This window comes from Dysidea avara, chromosome 3 (assembly GCF_963678975.1).
Source record: "Dysidea avara chromosome 3, odDysAvar1.4, whole genome shotgun sequence".
In the NCBI taxonomy this organism is placed as follows: Eukaryota; Metazoa; Porifera; class Demospongiae; order Dictyoceratida; family Dysideidae; genus Dysidea; species Dysidea avara.
In genome coordinates, this window is record NC_089274.1 from 47,828,537 (window position 1) to 47,840,679 (window position 12,143).

A 12,143-nucleotide genomic window follows, 5' to 3' on the forward strand; every position below is an offset into this window, starting at 1 on the left:
TTGCAGCACTAACGTAACTGGGTTTATATGTACTCATTTCCAACATAGTCTCCTAGTCCTAGGGGTGGGCTATGGGAGGGAACTTTTTGTACCACCTGGTCGCCCATTTGGAACGACCCATACACGCGGTATTTTTTTTAATGTTTTCCAATTAATACCTACTGTTGTATATTACATCTAGTATTGTGATGCAGGTGTGCTACGTACCTATCTAATGCTGGATAGCTGCAATGTGTCGCTACACCGCCCAAACACACGCGCAAATTATCTCCCTCCATTAACTTTGTTTAACAAGTTAAACTCCATTTAATGTCGGTCGTTAAATAAAGAACCCCAAACCATCAGCCATTTGTTTGAAGCTGATATTATTCACTTGTCAACCGCCGTCCAATGATGGTGGTTGTTTTGGTAGTTGTGCAGGATTCCATGGTTCTCCTATACGATTTTGTAATAGGACCATTGATATGATCAGCCACAAATTGTGGCTCCCAATTGCATGAGGCTTGGGGGCGAAATACCAGGGGGTTCCCAACTTTGAAGCCACAGGGATTTCTAAGGCCATAGAAAGGCTACAGCCTTTCCCGCCAAGCCGCACATATATAGGAACCCCCCACTGTACCCAATAACCAGAACACTGATCCCTGCATTGATAAAAGAGATAGGACATAACCGATAAGAATGAAATATTGTGCATGATGACGTAATAGAGGATTCAAGAACCTGAGTCCCAGGTAGTAAATATCTATTCCTCCAAGAGTAGGCAATGAACTAGCTGGGCCACGGACAGAAAACAATAGATGAGTGAACTATCCATGTACTGTGCATATAGGGGGGAATTGGTTTGATGAGGGAGTTAATGCAGTGAAGACAGGAAATCCAAGTAATCGTGTGCATTGTGCAGTAAGCTCAATGGTGGACAGTTTATCCTGGATATTGTGCATGCTCGTATCCCAGTTAATAATCTCAAACAAAGATACGTAGGTATGGTTCAGTCCTTATATCTGTTTGTATCAGTGTGTTACACCCATTAGGACAATATACTAGCAATGTACTTATATGCTGAGGTAATATCATAAGAGGTATACACCCGATGTTTAGCAACATTATTTAGAGTGTACGTGATATTTTAAGCAGTCAGCTACAGAGAATGTACTGATACAGTGGTGACTGTCAACTGTTTCTGTCTGAATAATAACGGAAGCTTAAAGCAACTACACCTTTATAGGGTACAACCAATTGTGCTGAGATCTTCTCCTTGAGGTTGCCACCCTGTATTATGTACACGTTGATGACGAATACTCCATGATGCCCAATAACATTAACTGTGTGCAACAGTGTTACAGCCTTTTCCTGTTGGCATTGCATAGTGTTAAATAGTAGTGCATAATGTGTCAATTGTTGACCATATATACTTTTCATACCCAGAATTCTACATTGGGTGTACACATGCCAGCTGGAGTGCTTGTCAGTGATACAGACTGGTAATGGTGATAATTACTGAGCATGTATCAATACTTAAAGAGTGCATGTCTGTGCATTTTTATTTAATTTTTTTGGCGTGAAACTAGGAGAACATGTTGAACAGGCCCTGCCAGTGTCAGATTGCAGGTATCGATGTGTAGTGTTAGGTATTTATGTAGGTACATATGGATTGAACTTTATGCATCGATTATGGTAGTCTCACTTTTGTATACAACTGTATGTGTATGCATCCCATCTGGGTATACAATGTATGTGTGACACACGTATAGAGTGTATCCAGTGTTTGAATGAGAATGCTCACTGACCCCAATGGCCAGGTGGGACTTTGGGTGCTCGCCTTTGTTTGTGAGATATAATAATGGTTGTGGCTGTACCTCCAGAATTTTTATACTGATCCAACAAGCAGCTCCGTATTTTACCTAGGTGGTGCTAACATTGATGACCACAACAAAAATGAAAGCTTCCTCAGGTGTGTGCATGTGAATACTGCATGTGCTTGAGAGAGAGGGAGGATGGTGGATAAGATAGCACTAATTCATAACCTGTGTCCCTGGTAGTACTAGCTAACCAAGTATGAATAGTATGCATGATGGATACTGTCGTACAGCAGTTATAAGTACCTAGTTGTAAGCGATACTTGCAATACTGCAATATTAATTGAATACCGACTACAGATACTTCTGCATTTTTGGCTCACCTGGGCCCTCTGAGTACCACTTGCACTTTTACACTGTCGTTATGTTCTTGCAATACCCGTGCCGTACCATGTAGTGCTGGGCAGTATTGCATTTTTGCTTCCTGTATCCGGTATTGAGAAATATACCTTGATATCCTGGTAATCAACTTTTAAAATCAAGCTGGTAATGTTATTTGTGTTAAAAACAATCAGCAGTTAATCTGTAAATGAGATTACCACAGATGAAAGTTGTTGGTGTCTAACAGGTTATAAATGCCTTTTGCTAGCTGCTATGCAGTTGCATACAAGTAGGCTAGTGCTACATTGTAACCTGAAACCTCACAGATTACTGTTATGCAGGACTTGTAGTCATCAACACATAAATCAATTAAATTCCAAAGACCTGACATCTGGCTTCATTCATAATGTGATACACCTAATGGCATTCATACCAATATTACCAGTATGTTTGAAAGTGAATACCTTTGAACCAGTTTGGTGATAATACCGTGATATCCTGGTACTAGTACACAGCACTATTTTGTATGTAATTGTTGTCCAACACTAGTACAATGCACTATTTTGTATGTAATTGTTGTCTAGTCTTATGGCCTCTACACTGGATATGAATTATTCAAATACAGTTGACCACACATACTGGAGAACCGTTCAGGAATGAAAATGGGCAAGCCAAGTAATATAACCACTTGTTATACGTGCAATTGACATCAAGGAGAAACTGTACATGGCTAGTAAGGAGAAACTTTAGATGAAAATAGCAGACCCACAAACTGATTACACACTGTATCTTTTGAGACTGCCGTTTGATGTCATTTATACTAAATCCGGCTCAAGGCATACACCCACAGATAGCTGAATACATACTACTGTAGCAAGTCACACTTCCAGAATCATATACACTACATTGTTTACAATAACTTATAAGTACAATATATTACAATGAAAACCTGAAGGACTTTACCACTTTTGGACCGCTGACACTGCTCCACCAGTGGCATTAACATGAGTGAGTGAGTGAGTGAGTGAGTGAGTGAGTGAGTGAGTGAGTGAGTGAGTGAGTGAGTGAGTGAGTGAGTGAGTGAGTGAGTGAGTGAGTAAATAAGTTGGTCAGTAAAACAGTTCACTAAATATAAATCTATGTTTTAAACACCTTGTCACAACTTATTTAATTTTACCAACACTGCCAAGGTGCTGTAAAAGGATTTTGAGGCTGGTTTCTGATCTATTTTTACTATTTTGTGAGAATATGCAAACCTCCATGATCCCTATTATACAGTACTACCATACTTTACTATTAACTAAATGTATTAATGTAACTACATTTACATGTACATTACTTGTATGCTAACCTCTTTCACAACTCCATCCTCCTCCACTAGTCATCCACATTACTGATGATCCATCACTCAACACATCACACACATAAGATGAGTTTCCACTACCATTAAAGCCTTCTTCACACTTCAGATCACATATTGACTGATATGTGCTACTGCATGACTCAGTCAACATGCTGTTCATTGGTAGTGATGATGAGGGACACTCCATGATGGTACAGGACACTGGTGATCCACTCCAACTACCATCAGACTGACATGTTCTCTGAGGACTACCAGTTAGTTCATAACCAGGGTTACATTTGAAATTACAAGTGTCTCCCTCATAACCCACTCCTACTCCACCAGAACTACATGATGTTATCTCTCCATTAGATGGTGTTGTGAGGTCATCACATCGGATGTCTGTAATTTAGTATTAATTTTGTTATGTAAATTTTAGACTCTATTTAGGCTGTTTTGGGTGGGTAATAAATCTCATATGTGACCAGATTTTACAGAACCGATCCAAATCGCACATCAGGCAAAATCAAACTAACACCACCAGTGGATAGCTACACTATCGTACTAAAAGTTTTGACCCTCAGCACTACTCAAACTACACGAGGCTGGTTTTTACACACGTCTCTTCTGGGTGGTGTGGAGTGCTCAAATGGTGGTTTCAGGCCTTGTGAAGGACCTGGCTTGGCAAGAGTCAGTGGTTTACTGGTGGACAGCCTTATAATGTTGGCCAGACGTGTTCTCTGTTGATTTTGCTACATATCAACCACTAAGGAGCCAGCACAGCCCTGTAATCTCGTGTCTGGACTCCAATCGTGGTCTGCCTCCATTTTGAGGTCTGTCTTTTGCCCTCCCCGCCACCCCCCAGCCTCCACCCCTTTGTGAGCACTCGTGATACTACTTCGCTCGTCCAACTGCTCAGATTTTCTATCTTATTTGGCGGGAAACTGTACAAGCAGCTACAAGTACTGGAAGTGGCTTGAAAGGTAACAGATTGATGCATCTTTTGTGCAAATTTCATACGCGTGCTTGCTATCCTTGGATAGTTATGCTGGCTTCAATTCTTTAAAACCGTTTATCTCGAAACTTCTAATGTGCGATTTGGATCGTTTTTCCAAAATCCAGTCACATATAATACTCATCTGGCTGTAAAGGAGCCAAACACACAAAAACATACTTTGGAATCACTCCATGACCAGTGCCAGCCACCACACACTGACCAGACTTCTTTCCACTGCCCCAGGATTCTTAGAAGGTCACGTGATCTCACGTGATGCTCCAGAAATAATTTATATGTGACCAGATTTTACAGAACCGATCCAAATCGCACATCAGGCAAAATCAAACTAACACCACCAGTGGATAGCTACACTATCGTACTAAAAGTTTTGACCCTCAGCACTACTCAAACTACACGAGGCTGGTTTTTACACACGTCTCTTCTGGGTGGTGTGGAGTGCTCAAATGGTGGTTTCAGGCCTTGTGAAGGACCTGGCTTGGCAAGAGTCAGTGGTTTACTGGTGGACAGCCTTATAATGTTGGCCAGACGTGTTCTCTGTTGATTTTGCTACATATCAGCCACTAAGGAGCCAGCACAGCCCTGTAATCTCGTGTCTGGACTCCAATCGTGGTCTGCCTCCATTTTGAGGTCTGTCTTTTGCCCTCCCCGCCACCCCCCAGCCTCCACCCCTTTGTGAGCACTCGTGATACTACTTCGCTCGTCCAACTGCTCAGATTTTCTATCTTATTTGGCGGGAAACTGTACAAGCAGCTACAAGTACTGGAAGTGGCTTGAAAGGTAACAGATTGATGCATCTTTTGTGCAAATTTCATACGCGTGCTTGCTATCCTTGGATAGTTATGCTGGCTTCAATTCTTTAAAACCGTTTATCTCGAAACTTCTAATGTGCGATTTGGATCGTTTTTCCAAAATCCAGTCACATATACTCCACCTTGTTTTCTAATATACTCCACGCCTTCAGGCACAATATAACATGTGCTCAAAATCTAGGTTTATCCAATCGCTATGCATTGTTCATGTGCAGTGATTTAACGGGCACTATTATTTTGTCACGTGAGGACGCATAGTTGCCATGGCGCTAGTATTATCGCAAGAAAACCAGCCGCTTTTGCCGAGCCTACAGCAGAAACAGCCGTGGATGAGGTAAGTAATTTAAGTGTAATGTGAAATAGAGTCTAAAGCAGTTATACGGGCACAATGTGGAGTCTATGAAATTTATAAACCCTCAGGCCCTTAGTAGCGTCCTCGTTTCGCTCGTGCGCTACGGCCCGGGCCTTCGGGTTTATAAATTTCATAAACTCCACATTGTGCCCGTATAACTATTATATATGTACAACATATGAATTTAAATAACACAGCCAATAACAGGGGCAATGAAATAAGTCTTTGACTAAGGGTCCAACACTGATTAGCTAAGAGTAATCAGCTAAAACTAACAGTTATATGGTTCTTGCAATGTGACTGGATCTGCACATGTTTGTGCAGTTTTTGAATTCCATTTTATTACACTGCCTTTGTCTAGATATGTAGCTAAAGGAATAGTCAATCTAAGTTTCAGCCCTACCATTTTTAACACTTGAAGTGGACCACATACCTAGGTATGAGATATCTCTGAAGATGACTCAGTCAAAAAGTGAAAGCTATGTACAACAAGGTGGTGAAGGCTGGCACAATCAGCATGATTCCAAATCAAGCCAATAGACGGCAGAGTACACTGTGATCAGACCTTATTTAACTAGAGGCCACCGATAACCATGTAAGCACTGGTACATTAGTGATGTGGTAATGACACAGTGATGTGTACATCACTATGTGCATACTGTACACAATATACAAGGGATACAAATTATTGTAGTAACTGGTGTATGCAAGCCAGGTGAAGAAGCCAGGTGAAGGATGATGCATGCAAAATGTACAATAAACAAGCGAACACCCCATACTGTGCTCTTTACAATGCAAACAAATAGACAGCCAAAACCTAGCAAGCCAATACAAACAAACAAACACTTGCCATCCCCAGTGGTAAGTAGTGCTAGGCGGTATTGAAAAATAGCAAATGGTATACCTTCCATAAAAAGTATCACAGTATTACTAAATAGCACGGTAGTAATGTAAAATCCATTGATATTAAAGTAACTGCCATTTACCTCAAAAAAAGCACCAAATACCCATGGTAGCTCAGCAAACCTCAGGTACAAATTACCACAGACAAACTTTGTTTACATAGTTTGGTTAGTTGACTACATCAGCACCGGGTAGTTGGAAAAGGCAGACATGGTCAGACGTGGACACAGATGCGGACACGGACATTTTCAAAAAGCACTTTTACATTTATATAACAGTTATTTTTCATACCTGACGTTGTTTTTACAGCAGTCTTCACTTCCAGACCCAGGCATCAATTTTGTCATAGAGCTTATCCATATATAAGTGCATGTGCGAAGGATAGACTAGCACTCTAAAGACCATATAGTGTTGTATACGTACTCTAGAAATCTAATTCAGAGTCACAGAGACTAATCTAGCATGTCACAACCTAATCTCGTAGGCCAGGTCCTTGAAACCCTCAACACTTGGTATAAGCGCCTGCGCCTTATACTAAAAGGCGTAAGATTGTGGATTTGGCCTGCTAAGCTAAGTTGCATGGGGCATATAAGCTAATCTCTACAACTATATAACTCTGTATTTGACTTTAGAGCATGTGTACAACACTATATGGTCTTAGGTATGCTGTGGAGTGCTGGTCTAGTCCTTCGCACGTGCGCTTATAAATGGATAAGCACTATGACAAGATCGACGCCTAGGTCTGGAAGTGAAGACTGCTGTAAAAAACAGCGTTAGGTATGAAAAATAACTGTTATATAAATGTAAAAGTGCTTTTTGAAAATGTCTGTGTCCGTGTCTGCGTTCGCGTCCGACCGTATCCACCTTTTCCAACTACCCATCAGCACCTGCCTACAAACATTGTCACATGTCTGGTTACCTTCTAAATATGGGATGAAACAAGCCCACAGAGAGGCCATAATGCCCAGGCGGTATGGCGGTATCAAAACCGGTATCAAAACTGGTATGACTTAAATATCACAGATTACTAACAATACTGGTATATCGCCCAGCTCTAGTGGTAAGTTGGGTCAGTCAGTGGTCTCGATTACCTGCTTTGTAGTGGGTATTATATGGAATAACATGTCTGTTCAGTCATCGGCATGGATAGATGTAAGTATTATGTCTGTAGGTTTTGCATACATTAAACTTTTACGACATAATTTTGATTGTACTTTTTATTATCTTTAGTATTGTACTTGGTTGTATAACTAGAATTAGGTCTCATAGAACAAAGTACATACCTCAACATGACAATCTAACAATGTGACACTAACAATAGGGCATGTACAAACAGTGCCATTGTCAGCACCAGTAATGTATATGCTGGTAGAAATTATATACATACACAGGCTAGGAGGTGTAACTGGTATCTGAAAATCATAACACTAAAACAACACTAGATTTGAGATACACTAAAAACAGGTGATTTCCTATACCGTGGGTGTGGGAACTCTCTGAAGACGACTAAGTCAAGAAGTGAGGCTATGAACAACAAAGTGGTGAATGCACGATCAACACAATAGTATGATCCCAAATCAAGCCAATATATGACACAACAATGACAGATGACACAATAGTGTCATCATAACTAGAGGCTACCAGTAGCTAACTACCAGTACATTAGTGGTGTGGCAATGGCACGGTGAGGTGTACACATTATGTGCATACACAACATACAGAAGATACACATTATTGTAGTAGTGTTTGCAGCAATGCATTGTTGGCAACACTGAAGGTACAGTTACACCCCAATACACCTTTCATTTCTCAAATATTGGCTGCTCAGTTTTAACGCAAAACCTTTTTATTCACAAGATCAAAATCACACACACACACACACACACACACACACACACACACACACACACACACACACACACACACACACACACACACACACACACACACACACACACACACACACACACACACACACACACACACACACACACAGACACACACAGACACACACAATTTTCCTAAAACAATTACAGGAACTGGACGTGTGCCTGTTTAAACATAAATAACATACATGGAAGGAAATGAGATGCATGCCTGGATATTAAAATGAAAGTAACTTCAGCTGCTTACCAAGGTACACTCTAATACAAATGTTGTAGTCAACATCATCACGATTTCTAACTGTAACACTACTTTGATTACGATCAACTTGATAAGTTGTTATTCCGTTATTGTCAGTAGTAGTATGTAACAGCTGTAGATTAATGTTAGAATACAATCCCACAACTGATCCTGATGGTGCAGTGAACTGTTCTGTTACTGGGAGGGTGTAGTTCTGACATGAAACTGTATTACCAACACTAGGATTGAATGTGACTGTGTTTGATTGGATGAGTGAATAAGTAGTGTCACTACCACTACTTCCAGTTATTCTCCAAATACCAGGATAAAATGTTACTGATTGAGCACCTAGTACCTGATAACAGAACTCCCAGGTAGTTACAGTTCGTTTACACTGAACTGTATATCCTGCTAGTATGTAAGTCATATCTGCAGTAATAATCATCCCATTATGATCCAGTGACCCAACAGTATCAGGAGCTGTACACTCTTGACCAGTGACTGCTGTAATGTACAACATAGACATAGTGTTTGGTACACACAAATAATTAATCTGACTAACCTGATATCAAGAGATAGAAGGAAATAGCAGTGGCAACATTATATCTTGATACGGCATCTAACATTAACATATAAACAAGTAACAGATCAGTGTGCTGATTGAAGCAATTTCAGCTCAGTATAACTCAATATTCTACTGCATGATTGAAACATAGAAAATATTTGATATTGTTGTTTGAGTGACTGTTGTACAAAACTCAAGATGCACAGTGGTGTTTTGTGTGGCCAAGAAAGCCAGTGCATCACACTGTGCGTATATGGATAGGAAGAAAGATCATACGGCCTAGAAAGCTGCATGGTATGTCACATGTATATTAAGCGCATAGTATTTGTTAAGTACATATTCATTTCTTGTACTCAATCATGGTTAATAAGTGTATGTGTATGAACACCAAGCTATGATAGAAGTTTGTCAATGATGCAAGGTGTGAAATTTCATTTGGTATATGACCAATTATAATGTGCCTTTCACCATGCCTACCAAGTGAAACAGTCCTCTGCAGTGTATGGAATTCATGCTCTACATGAAGGATTTGCAAACTCCAAATAATGAGTTAATTGTGTTAATAAGTATCCAATCTATTCATGTTAACACATTCATTTGGAAACCCTATATCATTACCTATATGTTTAACCACAGTATATTAAGTTCATACCAGAGCAACAATGGTGTTGTGTACCACTGCATACTTGACTTACTGTGATCACATAACTGCACAAGTATGTATGGGTAGTTGGAAAAGGCAGATACGGTCGGACGTGGACACAGACATTTTCAAAAAGCACTTTTACATTTATATGACAGTTATTTTTCATACCTAGTGCTGTTTTTACAGTAGTCTTTGCTTCCAGACCCAGGCGTCGATCTTGTCATAGCGCTTATCCATTTATAAGCGCATGTACGTGCAAAGGACTAGACCAGCACTCCACAGCATGCCAAAGATCATATAGTGTTGTACACATGCTCTAAAGTCAAATACAGAGTTATATAGTTGTAGAGATTAGCTTGTATGCCCCATGCAACTTAGCTTAGTAGGCCAAATCCACAATCTTATGCCTTTTAGTATAAGGCGCAGACGCTTATACCAAGTGTTGAGGGTTTCAAGGACCTGGCCTATGAGATTAGGTTGGGACATGCTAGATTAATCTCTATGACTCTGAATTAGATTTCTAGAGCACGTATACAACACTATATGGTCTTTAGAGTGCTAGTCTATCTTCGCACATGCACTTATATATGGATAAGCGCTATGACAAGATTGACGCCTGGGTCTGGAAACGAATGCTGCTGTAAAAACAATGTTAAGTATGAAAAATAACTGTTTTTGTAAATGTAAAAGTGTATTTTAAAATTATCCATGTCCGCGTCCGACCGTATCCACCTTTTCCAACTACCCAGTATGCATGCCTATATGATAAATCTGAAGCCATACTATTGCTGACCACAGCATGCTGTACACCGACTATAGTTGGATTTGTCAGAGCTATATAGTACAAGGTACATTCAATAGTAAGGAAACAATACACTGGTGTTTGCTAACTCTGATAATATTAACTGACTACTTAACAGCTACTGTTACATGACTGACTTTGATATACATGTTTAGTACTGTGTAATATCAAGCACCACCAGCACATCTTATTATCATGTTAGCTATCCATAAATGGATTTATAAAAAGTAAACAAACTAGTTTAAAAGTAATTTTAAAAATTAAAACATGGGAATAGAGATCGCTGAAAAAAGTAAAGAAACAAGAATCAAACAAACCAGCATGTTAAACACACAGAGATCTCTATTTGGACTCAAATAAACATTTATACAGAAGCATTCTCAGTACTTATCTGCCCCTGATTTATGGAGAAACTACTGTTTTTACCTTAGCTTCTACCATATCCATTGATTCTAAATAGAGATCTCTGTGTGTTTAACATGCTGGCTTGTTTGACTCTTGCTTCTTTACTTTTTTCAGCAATCTCTATTCCCATGTTTTAATTTTTAAAATTACTTTTACACTAGTTTTTAAGAAGTAGCATAGCATCAACTTGTATTAGTATAAATTGGCTTTTGTATTGGATCAGTAGTAGTGTTGTTTTAGTAAGGACTTTTAGTTTTAGTTATAGTTAGTTTCGTCAATAATTTTAGTTTTATTTAATTCCTTTTAGTTAATGATTTAGTTATGGTTATATTCTCTGTGTTGTTTTAGTTATAGTTATAGTCAGCGGCGGAGGAAGTAGTTGATATGAGGGGGGGCTGGGCTAACCCAGACTTATTTCTATAGTTTGATAAGGTGAGACCAAAAAAAAAAAAAAAAAAAGGTCACAACCAACTGACAAGAGCTTTCCACCTCACCAGCTACCATTTCTAGCTGATAAACTACATAAAAATCCTTACATAGCTCGCTACACACTGACTACTTTATTAGAGTGACTGCTCTATTAGAGTATCTCGATCTTTATCACGGTTTTCAGCACCACTCCAAGAAAGATAATTTCGTTGTGATATCATTCTGAGGGGGGCTTTAGCCCCCTAGCCCCCCCTTTCCGCCACCTATGGTTATAGTTAAAACTGTAAAAAGTTTTTAATTATAGTAATAGTTTTAGTAAAATTTATATTAAAAAAAAACTAGTTTTAGGTATACTTTCAGTTGTACATAAGAAAATCTTTTAGTTTAGTTATAGTTTTAGTTGTCTTTTCCAATTCTTTTTAGTTTTAGATTTAGTTTTGGTAAATTATTCTACTGTATTTTAGTTATAAATTTAGTTTTAGTTATACTATAGTATTTGCTTTTAGTTATATTTTAGTTAACTAATATATATTTGTCTTACTAAAAGTACTTTTAGTTTTAGTTATCATAC

The 12,143-nt window shown here is 39.1% G+C and overlaps 1 protein-coding gene across 1 annotated transcript in view; it reads right to left on the reverse strand.

Moving 5' to 3' along the window:
- LOC136251320 (uncharacterized) overlaps nt 1-12,143 on the reverse strand; it is a 93,963-nt gene that overhangs the window by 69,343 nt on the left and 12,477 nt on the right. The window contains exons 2-4 of the mRNA XM_066043755.1: nt 9,288-9,344; nt 8,735-9,229; nt 3,529-3,921 (exon numbers count right to left, since the gene is read on the reverse strand). Coding sequence (XP_065899827.1) covers nt 3,529-3,921; nt 8,735-9,229; nt 9,288-9,344 — 945 coding nt within the window. The remainder of the gene's footprint in view (nt 1-3,528; nt 3,922-8,734; nt 9,230-9,287; nt 9,345-12,143) is intronic.